The sequence below is a fragment of the Daucus carota genome, chromosome 7 (genome assembly GCF_001625215.2).
Source record: "Daucus carota subsp. sativus chromosome 7, DH1 v3.0, whole genome shotgun sequence".
Classification (NCBI taxonomy): Eukaryota; Viridiplantae; Streptophyta; class Magnoliopsida; order Apiales; family Apiaceae; genus Daucus; species Daucus carota.
This window is the reverse complement of record NC_030387.2, coordinates 1,667,758-1,693,530: the sequence shown is the minus strand read 5'-3', so window position 1 is coordinate 1,693,530 and position 25,773 is coordinate 1,667,758. Positions and strand designations below refer to the sequence as shown.

Below are 25,773 nucleotides of genomic sequence, written 5' to 3'. Positions count from 1 at the left end.
TTAGTCATCCACTTCTTTCTTGCTCAACTTCAAGGATCATTTCTGAGGCATTATCACAATGTTTGTCCAAAAACAAAAGCATTTCTGATACTTCTTAAACGAAGAACGTAAAACTTTCTGCTCAAGGCATTGCATGACAGGTGGCTTAATTAGAGTTTTTATGAATAAAGTTTTAGTTAAATTTGGCTTCTGCAAAAGTAGAAGTAGGAATAAACCCACGGTCATAATATATTTGATAGTGAAAGCTCTAGTGTTTTCGTACTTGTTTCATTTCTGAAAGTTCATGGATAAGAAACTTCTATCGCTTTGGAGGATTTATAAGCTAAACGTGCCAATGTTGACGCAGCCTACATATTTAGATAACAAATCTAGTTACATTGCATTCACAGTGATAAGAAAACTGACTCGGAAACTCCTACAGATTACCGGAGTTGCTACTTGAGGCGCGTCACTGCATATATATTTCAAAAGGACTGGAATTGCCTCTTTTATAACTTTGCCGCACTTGTCAAAACTTAAACGCGAGAGAATTCCAGCAGCCATAGACTGACACAAGTGCAAAACTGTTGTGTCCTTGATATAGAAAAGATTGTAACAAATTTTTAATGTACACAGCATTAACACTCAGCAAACCTGAATGTCAAAAAGGTCAATTTCTTCGAGGATCTTAACAAGACGCGAAGCAACTTCAGAGCTTAAAAGATCAGCCAATCCTCGGCCTGTTTGTCATTAGTTTCCTCAACTTTCAATATTCAAATTGTACTACATTGCGTATAAATAATAAAATAGAGTTGGACATTCTTTGACCTTCAGTCACAAAATATATATCTACAACGGCCGTCCGTAGCTTCTCAATTGAGGTGGTCAAATGCGGATCCAAATTCTTAGACAAATAAACAGAAGACCTTACTTTCGGTTTTAGGCTCGAGCACAGTATTATAATACGTTTCGAACAATCCTCCTCCACCAAGAAATTGCTGGATTTCAGGAACTCGGCAACATATTTATCAAGTTCCGGATCCTGGAGATTAGTACCAACAAATATGTAAGACAGCCTATAAAGAAATCAATCAATACACAATAGGTATCTAATACATTACAGCCACAGAGCCACTACAAAATAACGAGGATAAGAACTGTTATGTAACCAACTTCCCCAATACAATATCGATTTGTCTATAAATTCTTCTCTTCTGTGACTTCTCAATCTGTCACTATCTTGATTCCTAGATAAGAAAAAAAAACATAGACTATCTATCGGTGTACACAACAAAGCTTCATTTAAGCACAACGAATTAATATTTTACATGTCACAACAAATTAAGGATAAAATTGTCACTTGCTTGATTTTATTCAACTTATATATTAGAAGTGATTATTTTTTCAAGTGACACGAATAGAAGTAAATTTAATTAGGTTACACAGAAGAGGTTACACAGAAGAAAAGGCTTAGCTGAAAGACGTGAGTGCTTTCATTAACAGTGCCAGGTCAACTCAACTAATTCAGAATTTTGCAGACCGTTCTCAGAATAAAAACATTATTCATATAGTAAGCCACTTTCCAATCTGAGTTAGATGTATAATGTAGTAAATAATTAGTCAGTATATCAATGTCTAATCTGAATTTGTGGAATTTTAATCAAAAATCTGAAAGAGATGACATGACTAAAACTACAGTTAATTGCACAACATCAAGGAAAGCTTTAAGATATATCGTTATACCTCTTTGGATGTTTTGGCGCCAGAACATCTTGGTCCATGTCAAACTTTTGCATTGTCGCCAAAGATGATTTTTCCCAGACCCTGTCCACCAATATTTGACATGTCTGGTCCATCCGACTCTTGACCTTAAGGTGGGGTGCTGCCTGGAGAGGTAAAATCCAAATACACATGAATACAAACCTGGAAATCCCAATCTTTCAAAACATGTCACTAATATTCTATTGCAGCTTGCTCTACATCACTTCTATAATAAATTAGGGTTCTAAAAAGAAAAAAAAATCTAAATTTTCAAGGTTGATAATTAATCCGGACACCAAAATCATTAATCCATCAAAAAGTATACAAGCTAAAAATTAATACAAAAGCTAAATGGAATATAGAACGATAAAGAGAGCAAATATAGTACACGTTTTAAAGCAGAAAGATAAAAAGTGGATAAATTGCTTCTCAACACTAATAGATAAATCTCAGCAAATTTAAGATCAACGAAAATATAAAATTGGAACTTTCAGTATCGTTATAAATATGAAATGCCAATTTGAAATTTCAGACAATGATTCATGCAACAGAACAAAAACTATCTTGCATGATTCAACTGCAACACCACACAACATTAATCAGAATAAATACATTGACAAATCTTGGGTTATTGAAGAACGACGAATCAGTCACTGTGGGTAAAATGGTTTCGTTGTTTTGTGATAAGAGCAAAGCCTTTCTGGACCATGGATGTGCCCCGTAATGCTGCTTGGTGTGTTAGAAAAATACTCAATTTGCGTCATGATGCTCTGAAATTTGCGCATTATTCAGTGGAGAGGAATGATAGGATGCATACGCCAGGTCATGTGAGGTTTCCCCATCAAATTAGACGGTTGGTTTTTAGAATGGTTGGTGAAAAATTGTTCACATGTAATGCTTTCAAAGTAGCTACAAGAAAAAATGTTGCTCTATTAGCTCTGCTATATTAGATGTAGTTTATGTTGCTCTGTTAACGTAGTCTGATGGTTAGTCATTTAGCTTTTAGGTGAGTTCTTACTCTTCTGTGCAGCATATGCCCCTGATCTTGTATATTCTTGTTCTTCTATAAAATTTAACTTTAGCAAAAAAATAAAAAAATCACTGCCCCAAGAGCTTTATAACAACCATAACAAAAAATAAAATATATAATCCCATAACTTTTTAAACAAAAATGTCACTCCTCAAAATGCCTAAAACATGACCATCCCACCTAAAGATAACACCTTACTGGAGTAGGGGCATAGTAGAGCCTATCAAATATATAGAACATGGTTGAACAAGTTTAGAACAGGGTGAAACTGCTCCGATCAATAACTAACACAAACAAAAAAAATAACTATCTCACGGGAACCAGAGTTTCTACAAAACTTGAAAAACCATTAATATACCCCGTTGAATGATCCAGCGGAATTTTCTTCAAGGATCTAGTTTCAACATCATAAAAGAAAAACACCTGCAACTGATCAAAGCCCCTCTTCAAACATGCTGTCCGGTCAAGTAACATCAATCCATTAGTCCAATAACCCATGGGATTTACATAACTACACAAAGTATCAGCAATTTGAAAGAGGCGAGTCCAGGAATTATCAATACCATAATCATTCATCACCCATACTTCGAATAAGTTCCCTCGTTCCCCGCACCAATGTATCATGGCTAATCTTTCATCTATCACCGAAAGTTTCCAATCATCAAAAGATCTCTCATCATCATCCACCACTATATCAAAAATAGCACTATAATTATCAAAGACATTCATAATTCCTACCTTCTCATCTTTAACTTTATAGTACACAATATAGTCGGTCTCATTTGTTCTGTGCCATTTGCTCCTTTTGGTGGCCCAATGAAAAGATCCATTCAAGAAGACAGGAGTCCGAACTCGATAGACAGTCGGAATGGAATCAACACCAGCAAAATAATTGCAATGAATAGTTGTCCAAGAATCGGCCCTCATCTTGTAGACCTCAATATCGAATCCCGGAGATCCAACTTTTACAATCACATAATCATTAATTTCGGGGACATAACCAAATTCCAGAACATCGGGCTTACAAGTAGACTGATGTTTAGGGAGAAACCTACATTGTCTAATAACCGGATTCCATAATAGTAATGAAAAATCAGGAGTTTCGGCATTAGCAGTATGATCATACCAAACAGCAACACAAATCAAACCGTTGCACGAACCAATAACAGAGCAGAAAGTTGTGGCAGTAATTGGAATGGGGGGATTAAGGGGTAAACAAGAAAAACACTATTAAGAATACACTTTCTCTAGAGTGGTGGGTGAACTTGATATGTTAAATCTGTCTAATTAATAAGATGATAAATAACTGTAATTTGTTGGTAAGTTCACAAGTATTTTAAATGTCTATATTTTTACAAAACGTGAAATTACAACTGCACCTAGTATTTTATTTGATAATTAGTATCATTTGATTGCCATGATTTTATGTGATTATCTGCTCATTTATGTGATAATTATTTAGGATAATAATTGATATAAATGAGTTCCTGTTAAACTTGTAATTTGTATTATTTTTGGCAAATCAACAAGCTGGTAGAGAGCTGAACTGAGATGGTCAGATTTCTGGAGGTAAATTTACAGAGTGTGCACTGTGCACTTCACCATCCTGAGCCTATACATTTTGTTTACACATATCCTTAAACTAAAGGAGTGTATGTCTTGCCCTTGCGGTGGCCATGGGAAGCAGCATTATCAGGAATGAACTTGGACCAGAACCAATGTGTCTTCCACACTTTGTTCATCTCCTCAATTGGGATGTTCTTGGTTTCGGGCACAAAGAAGTAGACGAAGATGGTCATTATGATGACACATCCTCCGAAGAAGTAGAACAAGGTGAACTTCATGTGGCAGAGCAAGGTGAGGAAGACCTGGCCAATGATGAAGGTGAACAGCATGTTTACTGATACATTGATGGATTGACCAGCTGATCGGATTTCGAGTGGGAAGATTTCACTAGGGACTAGCCAGGCCAATGGACCCCAAGACCAGGCGAATCCAGCCACGTATAAGCATATGAATAGGACAGTCACATTGCCTGCAGAAGTGCTGAAATTGCCTTGCCCTGACGTTCCAAATTCTGCGCCTATCATGCTACCAACGACTATCTGCAATTTGAAAATTTTATACATTAATTAATTTAAGCTATTTTTTTGGTGTTGTGGAACATGAATTTATGAATTTTTAAAACCGACCTGGCAAATAATCATTTGGACTCCGCCTTGAAGAAACAATATCCTTCTGCCAATCCTGTCGACTGTGAAGAGTGACACCAATGTACTAAAGACATTGACAAGGCCAGTGATTACAGCCGCCATGAGGGAGGCATCATCACCAAAGCCTAATGTCTTGAACAGAACCGGGGCGTAGAACATGATCACATTAATGCCAGTAAGCTGCTGGAAAAATGCAATTAAGAGCGTGATGACTAGCTGAGGCCTGTATTGCATTCGAAGAATGTTCCTCCATGGATGAGTTACTAGTTTTGCAACTTCGTTGGCTTCCAAAAGATCTTCAAACTCCTCATTGACATTCTTAGTGCCTCGGATTTTCTGCAGAACCTGCCTTGCCTTGTCATTGTGGCCTCTCTGAATAAAGGAATTGGGAGTGTCTGGAAGAAAGATGGCTCCCATGGTCATAATAAGTGCAGGCACGGCTGCTAAGCCCAAGGACCATCTCCAACCATTGTGTTCCATCTTTGCAAATCCGTAGTTCAATAAGTTTGCTATCAATATTCCTGCTGTGATGGCCAGTTGGAAAGCAATATTGAGGGCTCCCCTTATTTGTGGTGGTGCCATTTCAGAAAGATATAGCGGAATAGACTGCATATGTGAAAGGCCTTCTTGTTAAAACTTTTCTTATGGAACTTGTACAACATATGGTAGCACTAAAGTACATATGCATATAAATACAAACCTGGTTAGCAAATCCAACACCAGCGCCAAGCAATAGGCGGCCAATTATAAGCATGGGAACATCCTGGGCAAATCCATTAATGAAAGAACCAGCAAGGAACAAAATCCCTCCCACAAACATGGTTATTTTTCGACCATAATTTCTGTTAACTATTGAGGCTATGAAGGAAGCTACAAGTGCTGCTAGGTAGAGCGAAGACGTGAACAATGTGAGCAGCTGGCTATCAAATTTGCAGTACTGATTAGTATCCCCGGATTCATCTTTGGACTTTTTGTACACTGTTGGAAAAAACTTCAACAGAAATTCATCCATAGATGTGACTCCTCCTGCAAAATTCACAAACAAAACATAAAATTATAATTTAACATCTGATTGCTCCATAATTCATGACTAAAACAAAACAGGTAGACAAGTAATTAAACTCTTATCAATAAACATACCTGAAATGCCAATATCATAACCGAACATAAGACCACCGGTGGCTGCAACAATGCATGTCATGATCACAAAGCCATTGACATGGGATTCATAACGTTTTCCACCAGAATCAGCAGCAACTCCTCCACCTGCCATTTTTCTGTAGCAACCCAGCTAAGTCTTGCTGTGTATTTACAGAAATTTGGTTTGTTCTTTTCTGTGTCTGCTTCGGGGAATTTATTGAGATGCCTGATGGTGCCAAGCAAGGCTTAATTTACATAGGCTTTATTAAGCTATAACATTTTCAGATTTTGAGCTGTATATAGATATGATCAATAAATTCTTTGTTAAATATAGGATTATGATAAGTTATCCATGCATATATAGAGGATTGACAAGATTATGATAGGTCCTATATATGCATAACGATCCACCTTATATTAGAAGGGAAGAAAATAACATAACAGAAGAAATTTGTTTATATCATGCAACAATTTTAGGACAAAATTATTTAGCAAGACTAATAGAAGTCTTTAATCTATAAAAAGTGCATACATAATTGCTCCCTTCCAAATATAAAGAGTCACCATATAATTTGTAAATGCATGTTTGACATGGCGTATAAATGTTTTTTTTATCAAGCTTACTAATTCTGCAATATAAAATAGAGATTTCAGGACTATATTTATCCAGAGGCCCTGGCAAACGCATGTGGACGCAGCCTTGTAGAAACAATATCCTTCTACCAACCCTGTCAACTGTAAGAACTGACACCAATGTGCTGAGACATTGATAGAGCCAATGATCACAATTCACAAAGCCGTGAGGGAGGCGCCGTCTCCAAAGCCTGGTGACTTGAACAGAACAGAGGCATGAAACATGATCACATTAATACCAGAAAGCTCATGTTGCTCTAAAAAATCTCTTTTTTTTTTTTGTTAAGAGGAAGATTTTAACGGAGTGCCATACCAAAAAGAAAATATTTGAGGAGTTATCTTTACAGTTGCAATCTCTTATCAACGCTAACTTAAGTCAGGTAATTTGTCACATTGAGTTCACCGAGTCCATTGAGTTCATACAAATGAATCTTGGATTGATAGTGCATGCTATTTAGATGGGTTTCGCAATGTAAAGGGTGCAGACCCCATTATTAATATGATGTTTTTGTTCCTGCTCAGTTTCATTCAAAATTTTTTAATTAAATTTTTGTTGCAGGATGCAAATGACTTTCTTAAACTTCCTGTTGAAGATAATTTTGTCAACAAACTTAAAAGATCCACAACAAGCAGAAAAAACTTTACCAAGAGTTCTTAATATTGACAAAATTGCGAATAAGCAAATGTATTCTCAGGCTAATGGTATCTTGAGGCAGCAAAAACTTCACTAAGAATTTCTTGAGCTATTTAGAAGATTGAAAATGACCATATGTACTCAGGCTGATGTTCTGAAGAAGCGCTAAGGTACCTGGCCTAGTGAAATTTTAAGGTGAGTTTGTTCTTAATCAATGCCTTTTTGTGCCAGATAATAGCAGGGTTTTATATCAAAGAGATCACTCGTCCAAAAATCTCACCTAAACCATCCATTGAAAAACCATATCATTAAAACCACTAAATTGAGTATATATATCATCTCATTTGATGACGTCATGGTAATTGACGGAGAACATTAAGTTTTTAAATTTTCTGTCCCAATTCAAACTTGAGGGTTTATGAGCTCCTAAATTCATTTTATCCCGAATGTATAGTTTAATTAGGATTTTTAATCTACTTACACTTTTTTATTAGGTTGGCCGATTAATCTATTTAATTTATCTTTTCTTTCTAGACGTCATGCCGGAAGCAATATTGATGAATATGTCAACTTTGAATTGGGACACAAATTTAAAATTTTAACATTTTCTGTCAATTACCATTACATCATCAAACAGAATGATATATACTCAATTTAGTGGTCTAAATGATATGGGTTTTTAATGAGTGGTCTAGTTGAAATTTTTGGACGTAATGAGTGGCTCATCTGATATAAAACCCGATAATATAATAGCATCCCAATTTTACATTCAGCCGATATCCTGAATTTTGTTTCTAGTATGAGAGCTTTAATTAGCATCCAGTTGTTATGCAATTGCTTGTTTCAACTTGCGAGGCTGCAAGTCTGCAACACCTTTGAAGCTCAAGTTTTACGGATATTAATTGACATATTAGATCATTAGTCTAGCAAAGCAGTAGCTGTTAGGTTTGGTTCACTAAGCTTGTGGAAATTTTGCAGTTGTCCGTTCCATCATATTGTTTACGGGAGAGCTGTGAATCTGTAAGAAACTTGTATATTTCACGAGGTTGAAATTCTTTATCATAGATGATAAGTGTTTGAAAGATAGTTGTTCCTTTTAAATCTCACTTCTCAATTTTGGAGCAGCGAGAGCCGAATCACCATAGGAAAGGAGGTATTTAAATCAGAAACTCTGCATCCATCAAGTCGTTTGTATTAAACTCTAAATTCTTTTCACGTATTTTAAGGCTTATGGTTTCATATATTATTTTAATTTCCTTCTTCATAGGAATTAATATTTCAAATTTTAGTTAAAAAATAGTTTGGAAAATAAATTATGAAACTATACTTTATTTATCGCACGCTTTGAAATGTGCGTTAAGCGGAAAAAAAATCATTAACATGTTATTAGTTTTGCAAAATGCAGCTTTCTTGGTGAAAATATGCCAGTACCAAAGTAAGAGTTGCTGCAAGGAATGAAACAGCATCATTCTGAAGCTAAAGGTTTCTCATTATCCCACTTATAACTCGAAAAAAGTACCAAAAAACTTTTAGAATCAAGATATCAATTTTAACTTATAAGCCCGAAAATAATCTAAATTTTTTGTGTGGATAAATTTGGAAGAACCACATGTCTTTCATCAAACATCATTCTGTAACTTGAGATGATCATTCATCCTAGTTAAACTTGGTGCAGTACACGCAAATGTTTTTGCCCCTTTGTGCAAGTTATTCTATTCTTTAATTCTATTTGCCACACAAGCCAGGGATATTTTATTAAAGATCCTTTCCTACCTACCGTAAAAGTTTTGATTTTAAAAGTTTGTATCATCCTTTTAAAATTTGACAACTTCGGAACAAATCTTGTAGTAGTAATATTCTCGTATCTTAAAAGCATATAAGAATTATGGGCCACATCATCCAGATATATACTCCCTCCGTCCCACCCATTTCTTTACACTTTTCTTTTTGGGGTGTCCCACCCAATTCTTTACATTTCAAAACTTACTAAAAATAGTCAATGGGTCCCACTATTTCTCCACTTTTCTTTCCTTTTCACACTACTTTTACTCCACTATCTTTTTTTTATATATTAAAAATTAATGGGTCCTACCACTTCACCCACTTTTCTTTCTATTTTCAAATACTTTATACATATTTCTTAACCTCCGTGCCCAACCCATTCGATAAGAAATGGGTGGGACGGAGGGAGTATTAATCTTGTAGATGAAACTACAAAGGAGCTCTAGCTGATACAAGTTATTTTAAAATATAAAAAGCAGAGATTGAGGAAATTTTCAGAACTCCCTTTATTATATAGATATATAGTTATACTCCTGTGATAGTTAACAATTAATTATATGCTTTATTTTCTAGTAGAAAACATACCAACAAAACTTTACCCTTTCTCGTCCTTTTTATATGATGTTTGATAAATATTTTTATTCCAAAAAATTATTAAAATGTGGTTAGAACTTTTAAAATTATGTATAAAAATATAAAACACGTCTTTTATAAAAACATCTTTAACGGTGTTGAGTTCCTCTAAATATATAATTAACAATCTAATTTTTTAAAAGTATGCTGAACGACGATTTCAACAATAATCTTTATTTGTATTTCATATTATTTTTATAATATTAAATTTGATAATACAAAAAAATGTGGAGAAAAGTGTATAAAAAGTGTGAAGTGGACATTTAATCGTAAAAAATCAAATGAGGAATATTGTATTTGGTTAGGGTGAATGATTCGGGAAGTAATAGAATGAAAAATGATTTAATGAATAATTGTTAATAAAATTCATTCCTTATATCATGCGTTGAATGCTCCATTTTCTATCCTCAATTTCTTCTCAAATCTCACGTAGTAATTTTGTCCTCCCTCATACTTTTTTCAAAATTTTCTTCCGACCTCTATTAGTTTCAAGTATTTTTACTCATTTCATTCCATTTTATTCTCCCCGACCAAACACAACTAGTTATTACATATTCACGAGAGATGAGATGGATCCTAAAAATTAGCAAAAGAATATAATTATGCTCAAGTGAATAATTTATATATTTCTCAAAATTGTAATGTAAAAAATTATATAACTAAATTTTTTTTAACGAACAATAAAATTTTATTGAAAATAAAATACTGGAACACAGCCGGGACAAAATCCCAAACTGCCAACTACAACCTGGCTGTTAAACAAAAAAAGCTAAGCAAATAGCCGTTTTGTTTTCAGATTGCTTGATAATAAAAATGATTACAATGGTTTCTCTAACAATCCGGTTTGACACCAACATCCCTGAAAATAGTAGAATCACAATTGACCTGCGCACCTACGAAACCGGTGATAGCCAAGTGTTCATGCCCATCAGTTACACCAACTGAGGTTGAGGATATTGATATCCCATATATTGAACAATCTTTTGTTGTGCGAGGTGAACTCTCGCAATAATCACCACCATTTCATATTTGAAGCGAGTTGCCCAGATCTGCCAATACACCATAGAAAATCATCCTAACGCAGCATGACGACAAATAAAAACACACCAAAACATACACCCAAAAATCGGGGACAATCAACAACTCAAAAGGATAGGTATGGCAACGATCACCCCCAGAAAGAATGAGACCTCGATTTTATTAAAAAAAACCTAATAAAAAGAAATTAAAGATTCTGAAATGGAGGAAATGGGATGAGAGGATGGTTAGGACGGACGTAAGTTGATGGAAAGATGAGACGATGACGGATAGATGACGGCCGACTCCCATTCGTAAAGTTTCTCTCCATCACAAAAATTAAATTATACTCACAATAAGATATCATAATTCATTTCCCTTTATTTCACTTCTCTTTGTATTCATTTAGTTTTCGACCTTAAAAAATTTAAGAACTGTTATGTTAAAAGAATCATAAAGAAAAAAACTCAGAAAAACTCCAGATACGGATGCAATTCTTCCTGTTATTAATAAAATACGACACAAACTTAAATTCGAATCTTTCACACACAACTAAACTAATAATTTCTTTTTTTTGTAATTTATACATTTATATCTAAAATATTTGATATTTAATTATTGCGAACACAACCAATAAAGAGAAATGACCAGATTTAAATATTTAAAATAGCAAATTTGAAAAAGAAAGTAAATAAAAGGCCTCTGGGTAATCCCACTCAGAAAAGAAATTCAAAACAGGTTTGTGTGTCATAAACTCATAGTACGAATACAATTCCAACACACACACACACACCTATATATACAAATACACACCTCACAGATTTCAATCCCCAAACCCACACTCCTCTTCAATTCGATTCAGTTAGAATTTCAATTCCCATGGCGGATTCAAAATCTGGAAACGATGACCACAAAACTAATGAAGAAAACCCTAGTTTCAATTCCTCCCCAGCTGCTGCCGATTCTAACCAAGTCGCTGCGATGAACACCGGGGAAGATAATAGTATTAGTAACAATAACCAAGGGAGACAGAGTAGAACTCCGTTCACCGACCTTAGTCAGGTCGATGCTGATCTCGCTCTTGCTCGTACTTTACAGGAACAGGTCTCTCTCTCTCTCTCTCTCTCTCTCTCTCTCTCTCTCTCTCTCTCCCCCTCTCCCTGTCCCTCCCTCCCTCTGTGTCTCTATCCCCCTCTCGCCTCTCTCTCTCTCTCTCTCTCTCTCTCTCTCTCTCTCTCTCCCCTCTCTTTATCTGTGTTGTTATTATTAATTTTAATATACTTTGTTTACTTATGTTATTCTGTATATATTAATTTGTGTGTGTGTGTGAAGTGTAAAGATATGTTCTTTTGTGCTGGACGTTGGTGACTGGATATTGTCTTTCCGGAAGAATTGCTATGTGCTTTCTTGTATGTTTATATGTATGTATAGCTAGATGTGTGCTCTATTGAGTTGGTTTGTCATATAGATCATTTCTTCATGTAAATTTGGTGCAGTTTTGTTGTTTTATGCTAGTATTAGTGTGTGGTTGCTTTGTGGAATTTAAAATTCTTGTTTTTGTTATATCGGTATGATTTGCTAAGTGTTGGTTTTTAATTGGTTTGCGTTTTAAGGTGTATTTCAATAATATTCAATGCATTTGAAGCAAAGAGTTAAATGACCTAGATTTTTATTCTATTATATCTGATTTTACTAATTTTTTTGTTATATATTGCGGCTAGTAGTAGTGTTTGGTTGCCTCTTGGAACTTAAAGTTTGCTTTTACATTTGTTTTCTTTGTCATTTGCTGAGGAAGTGATGTGCCTAGTTAGTTTTTAAGCTGCCCTTTCAAGCAATTTAAAGTAAAAACTTTGGTTTTTTTGTGTATTTATTTGCTATAATGTCTGGTTGCCCGTTAGAATTTAAAGTTCTCCTTTTGGTTTATTTCGGTGTGACTTGTTAGGTACGCGCCTAATTAATTTGTAGGTGGCTTTACATAGTAGTATATGGGATGTGTGACGGAAGGAACTTACTAACAACCTAAATCCTAATTTTTTATTACTGTTCCTCTCTTTTTGATTACTTCGAACCTGAATTTACTAGTTATTATTATTTTTAACAGTTTCTTATGCGGGGTTGAAATCTTTCTCTTCTATACTTATTCTTTCCTGATTATGTTTGAAATAGATGTTGTGGGAACCATCAATGGTATTGTGTCTTTATTACATTGGTTAAAACTTATTTCTTCCTTAATTATTCGTATCACAAGGCTAAGATTCCAAGAATAAACCAACAATATAATTTTTAGTGGAAATTTCTTTTATTTCAATTGTCTCGGCAATTTGTTGATAAGAACTTTTTCCTGACATATATGTTCACGTGTGTTAAAAATTCACGTTTTTGTAGCTTAGTGACAGAATCTTCATTTTGCTCAAAGATTTTCTCATTTTTTATGACGTTCTGATGTTTATAACACATTTTGCTTCAATGGTGTAAACTGCTTGATCTATATGGATTCCTGATGGTGTAATTGAACTACTCTTTGTTGGAACAGGAAAGGGCCTATATGATGCTTACAATGAATGCAGATGTAAGTGATTATGGAAGGTGGGAGGCTGCGGATCATGATCTTGATGATGTTAGTGAAGATGAGTATGAAGGTTCTGATGGAGGTGATGATCATGAGCATGACCTTGACCATGAATCTGAAGATTATGATGATGAAGAAGATGCATTTGATGTGCATGCTCATGAAGATGGAGATCATGATAACAATCCTATTACTGAATTAAATCCTGCTGATTTTCCAAATGATGAGGCCTATGCAAGAGCCCTACAAGATGCTGAAGATCGTGAAATGGCTTCTAGATTGCTTGCACTTTCTGGGATAAGCGGGAGTAAGATTTGCAATTTTAATTGTTATTATTTCAGATTTTTTGTTTTTATCTTGCTGTAATGCTGCAATTTTCTGACTAATGGACCTTTAAACATAGTGGTAGCAAGCGAATCTGAGGAGCTAGAAGATCATGGTCATGATTCTCAGGTACTAGTTTGTTTATCTCTGGCTTATGCTTCACCATAGTATCAAGAAAATCTTTTTTTGATAGCCTTTCAATAGACATAGCGCAGTTAATTTGTGTACATTGATCTATGACCCCTCTGTATTTTCGAAAGTAAGAACACAGATTTCCCCAAAAATTAGTTAGAAGCGTCTTTAGCCAATCATGGATCAAATCTCGAGAAAGAAGGAAAAATTTAAATTATGTGCAACTTAATTTTGTATGGAATAAGAACTGCACATCACTTGTGTTGACCCGCTTCAAATCCACGAGAGTACATTGTACACACAAATTTAATCTCTATTCTTTCCTCCCAAACTCGGTGTACTAAACATCATTTGTAAGTGTCACGGATTGATATTCATTTCCTTTTCCTTCCTTCCCAAGCTGGGTATAGATGCATATTTCTTGTGAACTTTGTTGATTGATTATAAGGATCATTTTTTTCTTGGATCTTTCAGGATGCTTGGGAGGAGGTTGATCCAGATGAATTATCATATGAGGTAAGTTTGTTGTGCTCTCTGGTGACTCTAGTAGGCTCACAAATAATAGCTTCATGTTCTGATATTGCATCTTATGATGCTTTTTTAGGAATTAATTGCACTAGGTGATGTTGTTGGAACTGAGAGTAGAGGGTTGTCTGCTGATACAATAGCCTCTTTGCCTTCAAAGAGTTTCAAGATGCAGAACAATCAAGAAGAAAACATTGAATCGTAAGTATGCTTGGTCAGTTCTCTAGAAATGGGTCATCGCTCAGTGCTAACATGAATCTGCCATTGTGTTTCAGGTGTGTAATTTGCCGGCTGGACTACGAAGAGGGTGAAACATTGACTGTGCTTGGTTGTAAGCATTCATACCATCAGGAGTGCATAAATAATTGGTTATGCATAAATAAGGTACTGCATTTTCAGATTAACTTTGTCTTGTACTGATTTTATTTTTCTTGCCTTGTGTTGGTGAATGGATGCAGCCTGAGGAGATTAAACTGTTTTACTTCTTCCAATTTCGTACATATTCCCTTATATTTTAGCAGTAGATTTATAATTATAATTATTAAACAATGAATATACTGCAAATAATCATTAACGGGTGAGGCTTAAAAGCTAATCTGATATTATTGATGTAGAAGACTGCAATTGGAGCTTTTCATAAAAAGTGTGTATGCTGAATGTGATAAGAGACTTTTTTACTATGTATCTCGAATTTTTACCTGTCTTTGATATTTTAGTAGATGACGATTAGGTGTATCATACTTAGGTGACTAAATGATGCCCTGCTTAGCCTCTTTTACTGGTTAATATGTTTTGCCCAAACACTTGTATTTCACTCATATAAAGTCTTAGAAGTTAAGATAAGATAATCTTGATATGTTATGGAAGTGCTGCATTTTGCTAATATATTCACCTAGGTAGGAATCGTGTATTATTTCAGAAGAAAGGTGCGGGGTTCTTGCTTTATTTTTAAGCATAAAAAATTATATAATGTTGTGTTTGGTTGGGGTAAATGAATTTGGAAGGAATTTATGGACTGCTTTTCAAAAATTTGATTCTTTCCCCTATTCCATTCCTTGCACCTTATGGTGTAAGTTACACCCTGATTTGAGAAGGAATGCTCCATTTTTTTTATACCCAATTTATTTTCAAATCTCATCATAACAATTTTGCACTCACTTATTTTTTCAGAATTTCCTTCATACCTCTGATAATTTTATATTTTTACCGATGCCACTCCATTCTCCCCAACCAAACACAACATTATTCGATTGGAGCTCAGTTCTCATTCCCAACTTGTATAATTGTGAAAATACTTGTATATTGACAACTCATGATTTTTCTACCAAACAATGTGGCACTTTAGGACCTAAATAGCTTAACTAATGACTTAAGGCCTTCATAATGGATTTTCATTTTATGCTTGTTATTTGATGCATTTGGAAACATTTATTGAAATGTAGGCTGAATTTGTGGCAGACTGATAAGATTATGACTGTACATGGCAGACTTCTCTTTCTTTTATAATTGGGTCGTCCATAAACTATTACTTAAGCTGTGTGTTTTTTGCTGACACATTTGTATAGAGTTTACATTATCAGTGGAGTACATCAGTGCAAGGTTTCTTTTTTACTTGATTTCTGTTTCTTCTCCTTTATGATGATATAAAAATATATAATTTAATACTAGTCGGTAGTTGTTAGGGAGCTAATCTTGAAAGAATTGAATTTGTATTTTTACTAGCTTGATATAGAAGGATAATCATTGTTACAGTCGATGTTGATGTACATATGTTTGTTTTGGTGCTGCATTTCAAAGAGCACTAATAGATTATAAATTATTTATGGCTGTAGGTTTGCCCCGTTTGTAGCGCTGAGGTCTCTACAACAGGAAACAGTTAGCAGATGTCTGGATGGTGATCTGCTACAATTTACTAAATCTATGGTGTAACATTGGCAGACCACAGAAGTACTAAGCTAGATCTTGTTTAAATTATCGTGCTTCTGTTAGAGTAAAGACTGTACATTTCCGTTTTTGGATGCATTTGGCACTGCCCAATTCAATCATTCTCAGACTTTGGAATTGTCCGAAGTGATTTGTTGTTCATTACATTATCTATGGTTTGATTTCATTTTTTATATTACATACACGCATCACTAACATTACAATATCAAGTATGTATGAACATATGCTGCTACAAATTTGCTTCAAATACGAATTCATCAGATGGATGTGGTACTGTGGTGGGTCGAGTCGGATTGAACTAGTTAGTAATTGCTTGCAAAGTGTGTGAGATCAAATTATTTGAACTCTCAGTAACTGCAGTCTTTTTGTTTTTGCTAGTTCACTTTTGTGTGAACTAGTTGATTGCATTTGCATACTTCAAATTTGTAACGATTGTGGTACTAATTAACAAATAATTATTGTATTTAAATGTAATATATAATATTCAAATTGAAAAGTTGTCTATTTGGAGATAAAAGTCGTATATTTTCTAATTACCAGTAAGGACTTGGACTATTTAAAGTTTATTCTCCCAGAAAAAAATGATTGTACCTAAAATATTACTCATAAACTAGCGAACAAGCTGCAAGTATAATATTTCGTTTATTTTCTTGCAAGACTTGTCATAATAGTTATCGTAATTCGTTTATTTTCTTGCAAGACTTGTTATAATAGTTATCGTAATTCGTTTATTTTCTTGCAAAATTTATTATTATAGTTGTGATATGATAATCATGTATAATTATTTCGTAATTATAAATTTCATTTATTTTCTTATAAATACATAATTATAAAATTTTGAAAATATATTTGTCCGCGCTTCGGGCAGGTCTAAGATTAGTATCTTCTGATTAGTATTTTAAAATTTCATTATTTTAATAATATTTAAACAATATTATATTTGAATAATCTCTTTAATTAATTAAAATTTGTGCGTCAGAACAAAGAGAGGGGAATATTGTAATTATATGTTTGGTGAACGGAGCCCCGTTTCTGAACACACTCCTGTTACGACGTCGTAAAGACCAGATTCAGAAGAACCCTAGCCAGCTCAGGTCACTGATGTGAGTTCTCTTCTCCTAATCGTGATCTGTAGTGTTATATAGTTACATACTTGCTGTTTAATTGATTGCTTGTTGCTTATTTATATACGTGCTTGATAATTGATTCGATGATTCAACAAATTGTATAATTTCGCTGATTTTTCCACATTTTTGTGTGTTTTTGTGTTAGTGTAGTCTGTGCAAGTGTTCGATAGCTGCGAAAACACAGGATGTTACATTTTTGTGGTTTTTAACTCATTTTGTTAGTGTACTGTATAATTGCAACCTCGATGAATGAATACGCTTGGGACGGTGAATGTGTTGATTCCTTTATAGATGTTAAGAGTACACTGTACTTATTACGTTGGGGACGGAAAGAGTTATTCATTTGGCAAGCTTATTTATGTAGAATGATCACGAATCGATGTTGTACTGTAATGGTGTGTTGTTGCTCTATTGTATTATTTTCAGGCTGGATCAAGGACTGACTTAGTGTAATGATTGTAGACATCTCTCTCGATATATAAATATATTTGTGATTTGTGTAACTCGTTATAAATTTGTCGAGATTTTATGCGCTCAATTGACAGAATGGGGGAGCTAGCTGCTGATGCTCATGTTAAATACATTTTGGCGGTTGAAAAGGTATACCTATTCTATTTTAGTCTTATACTCTGTATGCTAAGCTATAACACTCAATCTAAGCTTTAATTTATTTTTAGGCAGTGTTTGTGTACTTTAGTCTTTAAGCCTAAAGCTTGTGACCGAGTTACGAAGTGGGGTCTTACTATTTCTGCATCCCTTTGTGTTTGTTTCTAGAGGAAGGATGATTTTGAGTCTGTTGTGACTGAGCACCTGCGAATTAATGGGGCGTACTGGGGATTGACGACGGTCGATATATTAGGGAAGTTGGAAGCTGTGGATCGGGAAGAGATTGTAGCATGGGTCATGAAGTGCCAACACGAATCTGGTTTGTGAGAATAGTAATCAGTATTCAAAATGAATTCCTCACATTAACTTATAGGTTAGAACATGTGGATAATTTATATATTGTTCATGCAGGTGGATTTGGCGGTAACATCGGACATGATCCTCATTTACTCTATACCCTTAGCGCGGTACAAATTTTGGCATTATTTGACAGAATAAATGTTCTCGACATCGATAAGGTTTCAAATTGTATCCTTTAGCATGTAGGATTTTCTCCAAGGCCTGTCACATTAGTTTCCTTTAAACCTAATTTTAAAAGGATTGTTTTAAATATTTTATTTATCTTCCATGACCTAGAAACCAGAATTTTTGATTTTCTTTGTTCGTTTTTCGAATATATTTTTGGTCACCAGAGTCATGCAAATGCACCTCCTTAAATTCAATTCATACAAGTATTGTTACTGTCAAATGACAACTAGGCTTTTGCATTATGCAACTTGTTGAACTTGACCATGAAGCTAGATATTGTTGGCTTACAAAATGAAGATGGGTCATTTTCAGGGGATATTTGGGGAGAAATTGACACACGGTATCTTTTTTGCTCTCAGTTTTGGAACTGTTTAGCTTTATTGTATAATCTTTACAACCAAACTGCTTTTTCCTGTAGGTTCTCTTATGTGGCTATCTGTTGTCTCTCACTGCTGCGTTGCTTGGATAAAATAAATGTGGAAAAGGCTGTAAGCTACATTGTAAGTTGCAAGAATCTCGATGGGGGATTTGGATGCACGCCTGGTGCAGAATCTCATGCAGGGCAAAGTATGTATGTTTTGTAGGTTGTATATTCTGTATTTTGATAGACTTTGTAATCTTAATCCTGCATTGCAAGTACATCCACCACAAAACACTTTTCAAAACTATCCACCATAAGCACATGGACCCATTCAAACCTCACCACAACATTATCTACCAAACTATATAGCGCATAAAGAAATGGGGTTGGTCTTGGTTGTATCTTCAATATCTTAATAGGTTTTTTGTCCAACCAGCAATAAAAATATTTCGTGGTAAAGTGGAGGAAGTGTTAAAAGACTGAAAGAAGAATTTAACAAATCAGAAGAATTACAGTATTTTAGCTTGTGTGAGACGGTGTTATAATTAAATTGTTGGTTGATATAATAAAGATTTTTGACATATTGAATCTTTTGAGCCTATCAAGTTTCCTTTTGTTAGTTCTTTAGAGCATCTTCAACACTAGAAAACCCTTAGCAAAAAATCTAGGTAGCATGCGATGAATAGGAAATATAGATAATATTTAAAAAAAAGGCACTCCAATCGATCATTCTCCTTAGCAAAAAATATACCTTACCATTTCATATTGGCTATATTTGCTCAACCACTCAAGACATGTAGCAAGATTTGACATCATCTATATCATATTAAAATAATATATTTTAGTTATAACAACTGGGAATAAAAATGACATACTATTTTTAAAATATAGCCAAAAAATATAGGCAATTCCAGTGGAGCACAATGTCTTACAGTTTCGACAAATTATACATAATTGGTATTTTATACTCTGTCCGTCCCATAATACATGTTCCAGTTATATTAATATAAATTTCCAATGGTATAGTGTTTTTTCCAATTATATTATAATTTATATTAATACAGTTTTTTAAATATTTAGTCAAAGATTGGTCGATTTGACTTCTAGAAAAGTGAGAGGGACATGTGATTTTGGACGGAGTAAGTATAATTTAGCCAACTATTTTTAGCCAACACCGTTCAGTATGCTATTATATGCAAGTGTTTTGTTAATATATGCTCAAATTTCACTTAACACGCATGGAGAAAATGTTATTATTGCTTTTTTAAATGAAAAAAGGAAAATTTGCTCAAAACTGTGACCTTTATGCTTGTAGTTTTTTGCTGTGTTGGTGCTCTTGCTATAACTGGTTCTCTGCATCATGTTGACAAGGACCTCCTAGGATGGTGGTTGTGCGAGCGACAAGTTAAATCTGGAGGTCTAAATGGTCGCCCTGAGAAGCTTCCTGATGTTGGTTCTACAATTCATTTTAACACTGAGATTGTCTCATTCTATGCACTTACACTATCATTAATGTAGTTGCATTACATCAGGTCTGCTACTCATGGTGGGTCCTTTCTAGCTTGATCATTATAGACAGAGTTCATTGGATTGACAAGGAAAAACTTGTTAGATTTATTTTGGATTGCCAGGTTATAATCTGACGAGTCATTTTTGGTTTATAATTAAAATATATCATCTAAAGTTTTTTAGAACTATGAGAGTTTTCGTTATACGTTTTAACAAGCCAAAAACTGTAGGATAAGGAGAATGGAGGTATATCCGACAGACCGGATGATGCTGTTGATGTGTTCCACACATATTTCGGAGTTGCTGGTAAATCATCAGATTCTCCTTGGTTCCTTCCCGTATTTCCATTTGATATCTGGGAGTGAGATATTAGTAGATATGCCAATCTTTATCAATAGCTTACTGTAGTTCTTTCTGTACTGCTGGTCTGCTGATACTCTGATAGTTTATTCCTCGCCCCTATTCTCAGATATCCCTTATACAAGTCGGTATAATAGATGGTTTATACCGAAACAGCTCTTTTCTGGAGTTGGTTAGTTTGTGGTAACTTTTTTTTTTTATATAGCGAAGTAACATTTCATGGCTGAATTGTTTGCAGGTCTCTCCCTGCTTGAATATTCAAATCTGAAAGCTATTGATCCAGCTTATGCATTGCCTGTGGATGTGGTGAATAGGATTTTCCTCAAGTAATTCATGGATTACTGGACACAAGTCACCAGACAATTATGGCTTTTTCTCTCATTGTTTTTTGTATATTTCATATTTATAAAAATGGTTCTGTATCACAGTTGACAGTAGTGCTAGTTACTGCATCTTTTGTATCGAATAGCTTTAGAATATAGTTCTAGTATTAGAAACGTTTTGTAATGGTGGGCTCAGAATTGCACCTGCACTGCAAGTTGGAGTTATATTCATTATCAGATTCGTGATATTAAATCAGTCTTTTATGTTTAATACTGATAAGTGACAAGAGCATCTCTAACAGAAATGACTAAAATTGGTTGGCAAATTTGGACCTGAATATCATGTAAAATTGGTTGAACATGTAGACATTGTGCTATTACATTGATTGATTAGATTTTTGTTAAAAATTATGCAAAATTAGATTATTTTTTTTGACAATAAATTAGTTAGTGTTATACATGCTTTGACGATGTAATTAATTACCTACCCATTAATAATTAACATATTATTTTCAAATTTAGTTATGAGTAAATTAACATGTTAGATATAATCTCACATATTAATTACAAATATTAATTTTATGTATTAATAAAGCAGGCAAACACATTAATTACATGCCCGATTATGAATTCATTAAAGTTTTAGATATAATTATGCGTATTAATTGAAAGTTATTAATTATATATATTAATGGAAGATGTATTAATTACAAGTTATTAATTATGTGTATTAATGAAAGAGAGGGTTAAAAGAGTAATTATATGCCGAATAAAATGTGGCATGTTGATCTATTAATAGATAGATAGATTTTAAAATATAAAAATCAAATGCTCCCACTATTAATTTTTCCATTATACTTATTTTATACATTAAATATCAATCCGTCCCATCACTATCCTCACCTTTTTTTCCCCACTCCTTTTCACTTATTCTTTTAATCCCGTGCCAACCCAAATGTAAACATTTGGATGAGACGGACGGAGTAACATATAAAATAAACATAATGCATAATTTATTTTTGATTTATACAATTGACATTGTAATCGTGTTATTTCAAAACTTGGCACATTTTTAATAAACCAAAAACATCGGGTGCTAGCTTTCTTGATTGTTAGTCTAACTCGCAAGCAATTGGATTTCGTGTTTCATATCATTCAAATCATTAAAAGTTAGTAAATAAGTATTGATTCTTAGTCATGTTAATTAGAATTACAAATTTTAACATAATAACATATGTGGATTGGCTATGCTTCTTTCAGAAATTTGAATACACATATATATCATCTATATTAGACTTATTTTTTTACAATAATTACAGAAGCTAAATTTAGACAGGGGAACCACTCTCCGGTAATTATTGGAACAAGTTTGTATTTCTTAGACAATTTCTCAGCTTCAATCAACAATTCAGAAACTGAATCCTTGTGTAAACTTTTCGATTCTAATATGTTTTCACCGCAACCACCCAAAATTTTGGAAGGACAAGGGATGCTACCATCTTCATGAGATTTCCACTGAGATATTGACTTCAAATAATCCTCGTGACTAGTTTCATATGATATGGGTATTGTAGGCTTGATTTACCTACACCATGCATATATGGGGATCCTGGCTACAAACTGAAAATCCACCTCCTCATTAGATCCTTTTAGGCAACCATCACGGAACTTTATATAACTAGGAAGGTCTTCGGCCAATGTATTCCTATAATGATTCCTAGCCTGCAAATTTTCGGAACAAGCCAATTCAATATCAATCACCTATATACAAACTATTATAAAATAAAAGAAAGCATAATCCTTCTTTAAAAAATACCTCCCGGCTCCTATACAATTTTTTATATTCTTCAATGGAGACCTCAAATTTTGGCATATATATTGGATAAGCCCGATGTTCCGAGAATCGTGAAGCACATATATATGTGTTATTTGAGAAGATTGCAAGAAGACAACCTTTCGAATAATCTGTAGTCAACAAGTTTTTTGTTAGAACATATTTTCTCTTTTCAAAATTGTGGACAATAATAGTATATTTGATATCCTATATTCAAGATGCAAGAAGTAGGGACTAGTTAAAATTTATTATAACAATTCTAGGTAGAAAAATATTTTTATTAAGAAAGCAAAAAGTAGATAATAAATAAGAAGTATTTAATCAATTATTACTTTTTATTATTTTTGATAAAATTCCAAACAATATATAGCTTTTAAATAATAAATCAAACCTTGATGTAGAATGAACAATCCTGTTTTTGTTTAGAATACTTCTCGTGACCTGCAATTAAATAATTGACATCAAAATAAAGTTTGACAATGATTTGGATGGGGGGAATTTTTTTCTCATTGATCAGTTTCTATTAAAGGATTCTTGTTATGAAATTTTAACCAAACTATTAAATATAGATCATATCATTCCGAATGCTTAATTTTCCTCATTATCTACAAATACAAACATTGATTGTAAAACAATATATAAAAAAAAGTTGCAATACAAGGTTTTGAGCACATAATGAAATTAAGATCTCAGTCTAATATATTGTTAATTTTTTTAAGTTATATTACATCCAATATGCACCAAATTATAAATTTTCTTTATATTTATCACAACATGCATGTTGATCTTACATAATTAAATAATGACAAAACAATACTAATGCTAATGATTAGCATTAGACATGAAAATTATGAATAATCTACCTATCATATAATGAATTCAAATAATGAAATGGAAATACTAATCTTAGTGATAACTATGTTACTATAAAAATATTAATATGAAAATTATACCTATACACATTTTAATTCATTTGTGTAAAAACTATAATTCATATCATCATATGAAGATATATTGATTTGTTTGTATGATTGATTATGATGCTTGCTTCTTATATAGTTGATGCATTGATAGTTAAGCTAGATTTGAAATATCTCCACCGTTCATTTTATTTTGTATGTATGGATACGATTGAATCAGCCCACAGTATTCATTATCCACAGTTTTGCAAGAATCTGGTTTTGAATTTTATACGCGACTTTGAAATTACTTGAAATCTTTCTGATTTAATAGTGTCCAAGCAAGATTTAAAGGATCTCTATCGTCCATTTTATTTCGCATGCATGGATACGATTGAATATGCCCACAGTAGTCATAATCCACAGTTTTACAAGAATGTGGTTTTGAATTTCGTATGCGGCTTTAAAATTACATGAAATCTTTTATGATTTAGTAGTGTCCCAGAGAAATCAGCCCATAGTATTCATAATCCACAGTTTTACAAGAATCTGGTTTTGAATTTCATACACGACTTTAAAATTACAAGAAATCATTTCTGATTTAGTAGTGTTGCAGTGTTTTTTTATAAATTTTATTTCTAATTATACGCCAACATATATATCATCACTCGAGTTATAATATATATAAGCACACTAGCTTATAACCCGTGTGTAGTGATATGCATGGTGCGGTTTGCACCTAAAACCACAACCGAAACTACAAAAGTGATGTTTCTAAAATTGAAAACCAAAACCAAACCAAATACCATTGGTGTGGTTTGGTTTATAAATGAGTCGTTTCAATTTTATATGGTGCCGTTGGGTTTTTAAACTGTGAAGAGTCCGATAAACTCTCGGATGCCGGGGCCTTTAACAAGTTTTCAAATCAGTTGTGCATTAAAATATTTTCAAAATGACTAGGCGTTGTGGTCCTTTTCTCCCACTACATTATGAATCCTTAAGCATCTCTCAACTGCATACAGAACCAACATGAATACATCTAATCTTCAATTTAGCAAAGCAATTTGTTTACGAGTTGCAAGTACAAATTCTCCGAACTTTATTTATACATCATAGCTTCACAATCACAGTCCTAACAGAAAACAATCGCAAAAAACAACAACAGCGGAATCAATAGCACTGACCCAGTAAATTGTTTTAGACTGGTGCAAAAGGTATAAACTAGTGCCAGGGTTGGTTTAATATGGTAGGCATTGGACAGTTTATAAGTATATATATATATACACACACACACACACACACATACATATACATATATATATATATATATTAGAGAATATATAAATTATATATTATATTTAAATGTATAAAATAAATAAATAAACATAGATATTATTGCGGTTCGGTCTGGTTAATATTCGGTTTTAAAATTTTTTAAAACCAAAATCAAAATATCAGTGTGATTTTTATTCGGTGCGGTATCGTCCGATTATTGATTCGGTTTCTGCAAATCTATGCCCGTGTGATGTAAGGTGACTTGTACTATTTTTTTAACTTTTCTATTTTAGTATTTGGTTTTATTTTGACGATACATACAGGTTGGAATAATATGTGTTTTTCATTAAAGTATATTTAATAATTAATAGAGTAAATGACAAAATGGTGGCCGAGGTTTGGCGAATTTTACAAAACGGTGGCTGGACTTCAAAAACTACATAATGGTGGCTCGACTTGACTTCCGCATTTTAAAATGGTGGCGGCCGTCCATCTCCGTTAGTTTTGCACTTTTAACTCCCAAAACAATATAGAAAAAGGGTAAAAGGGGGTTTTAGGTTAAAACAACGGTCATTAGCAAGGGCAGTGTATATACACACTAAACAGAGGCATAATCAGTTAGAAGAAGCTCATTT

At 33.6% G+C, this 25,773-nt stretch overlaps 4 protein-coding genes across 10 annotated transcripts; 2 read left to right on the top strand and 2 right to left on the bottom strand.

Annotated features, from left to right (window-relative positions):
* Positions 1-83: 83 nt before the first annotated feature.
* On the bottom strand, positions 84-3,999 carry LOC135147628 (uncharacterized). Of its 7 annotated transcripts, none has more exons than XM_064080770.1 (5): positions 3,129-3,999; positions 1,723-1,865; positions 634-1,226; positions 420-546; positions 84-117 (listed from the first exon to the last, which is right to left on the bottom strand). In XM_064080770.1, exons 1-3 carry the CDS (start codon positions 3,695-3,697, stop codon positions 1,204-1,206), a joined length of 735 nt encoding a protein of 244 aa, XP_063936840.1. In that variant the 5' UTR covers positions 3,698-3,999; the 3' UTR covers positions 84-117; positions 420-546; positions 634-1,203. The 7 variants fall into 7 exon arrangements, 6 of the variants coding, with proteins under 6 accessions (XP_063936840.1, XP_063936841.1, XP_063936843.1 ...); XM_064080771.1 differs by having other exon boundaries at positions 427-546; XR_010285286.1 differs by lacking the exon at positions 84-117 and having other exon boundaries at positions 232-546; positions 634-1,021; positions 3,129-3,408; positions 3,509-3,999.
* A 258-nt stretch (positions 4,000-4,257) lies between these two features.
* On the bottom strand, positions 4,258-6,388 carry LOC108194393 (sugar transport protein 10). Its single transcript, XM_017361340.2, has 4 exons — positions 6,124-6,388; positions 5,684-6,009; positions 4,963-5,589; positions 4,258-4,875 (listed from the first exon to the last, which is right to left on the bottom strand). The coding sequence occupies exons 1-4, from the start codon at positions 6,254-6,256 to the stop codon at positions 4,408-4,410; spliced, it is 1,554 nt and encodes a 517-aa protein (XP_017216829.2). The 5' UTR covers positions 6,257-6,388; the 3' UTR covers positions 4,258-4,407.
* A 5,165-nt stretch (positions 6,389-11,553) lies between these two features.
* Positions 11,554-16,494, top strand: LOC108193544 (E3 ubiquitin ligase BIG BROTHER-related-like). Its single transcript, XM_017360251.2, has 7 exons — positions 11,554-11,926; positions 13,356-13,698; positions 13,795-13,844; positions 14,322-14,363; positions 14,452-14,573; positions 14,648-14,756; positions 16,205-16,494. The coding sequence occupies exons 1-7, from the start codon at positions 11,702-11,704 to the stop codon at positions 16,250-16,252; spliced, it is 939 nt and encodes a 312-aa protein (XP_017215740.1). The 5' UTR covers positions 11,554-11,701; the 3' UTR covers positions 16,253-16,494.
* Positions 16,495-17,297: 803 nt separating this feature from the next.
* Positions 17,298-21,385, top strand: LOC108193575 (geranylgeranyl transferase type-2 subunit beta 1-like). The gene is made up of 10 exons (XM_017360293.2): positions 17,298-17,419; positions 17,989-18,043; positions 18,218-18,368; positions 18,461-18,577; positions 18,851-18,917; positions 18,996-19,144; positions 20,254-20,387; positions 20,471-20,569; positions 20,678-20,753; positions 21,046-21,385. Exons 2-10 carry the CDS (start codon positions 17,990-17,992, stop codon positions 21,135-21,137), a joined length of 939 nt encoding a protein of 312 aa, XP_017215782.1. The 5' UTR covers positions 17,298-17,419; position 17,989; the 3' UTR covers positions 21,138-21,385.
* The last annotated feature ends 4,388 nt before the right edge of the window (positions 21,386-25,773 follow it).

Excerpts from the sequence above, each read along its gene's own strand:
- LOC135147628 (XM_064080770.1), bottom strand. The coding sequence starts at position 3,697 with ATGAGGGCCGATTCTTGGACAACTATTCATTGCAATTATTTTGCTGGT. Across the intron at positions 1,866-3,128 it reads CCGCTGGATCATTCAACGGG|GCAGCACCCCACCTTAAGGT; the intron begins GTATATTAATGG and ends TTACCTCTCCAG. Across the intron at positions 1,227-1,722 it reads GCGCCAAAACATCCAAAGAG|GAATCAAGATAGTGACAGAT; the intron begins GTATAACGATAT and ends TTTCTTATCTAG.
- LOC108194393 (XM_017361340.2), bottom strand. The coding sequence starts at position 6,256 with ATGGCAGGTGGAGGAGTTGCTGCTGATTCTGGTGGAAAACGTTATGAA. Across the intron at positions 6,010-6,123 it reads TTATGATATTGGCATTTCAG|GAGGAGTCACATCTATGGAT; the intron begins GTATGTTTATTG and ends TGAATTTTGCAG. Across the intron at positions 4,876-4,962 it reads TCCAAATGATTATTTGCCAG|ATAGTCGTTGGTAGCATGAT; the intron begins GTCGGTTTTAAA and ends TTCAAATTGCAG.
- LOC108193544 (XM_017360251.2), top strand. The coding sequence starts at position 11,702 with ATGGCGGATTCAAAATCTGGAAACGATGACCACAAAACTAATGAAGAA. Across the intron at positions 13,699-13,794 it reads ACTTTCTGGGATAAGCGGGA|TGGTAGCAAGCGAATCTGAG; the intron begins GTAAGATTTGCA and ends CTTTAAACATAG. Across the intron at positions 13,845-14,321 it reads ATCATGGTCATGATTCTCAG|GATGCTTGGGAGGAGGTTGA; the intron begins GTACTAGTTTGT and ends TGGATCTTTCAG.
- LOC108193575 (XM_017360293.2), top strand. The coding sequence starts at position 17,990 with ATGGGGGAGCTAGCTGCTGATGCTCATGTTAAATACATTTTGGCGGTT. Across the intron at positions 20,388-20,470 it reads GCCCTGAGAAGCTTCCTGAT|GTCTGCTACTCATGGTGGGT; the intron begins GTTGGTTCTACA and ends GCATTACATCAG. Across the intron at positions 20,570-20,677 it reads GATTTATTTTGGATTGCCAG|GATAAGGAGAATGGAGGTAT; the intron begins GTTATAATCTGA and ends CAAAAACTGTAG.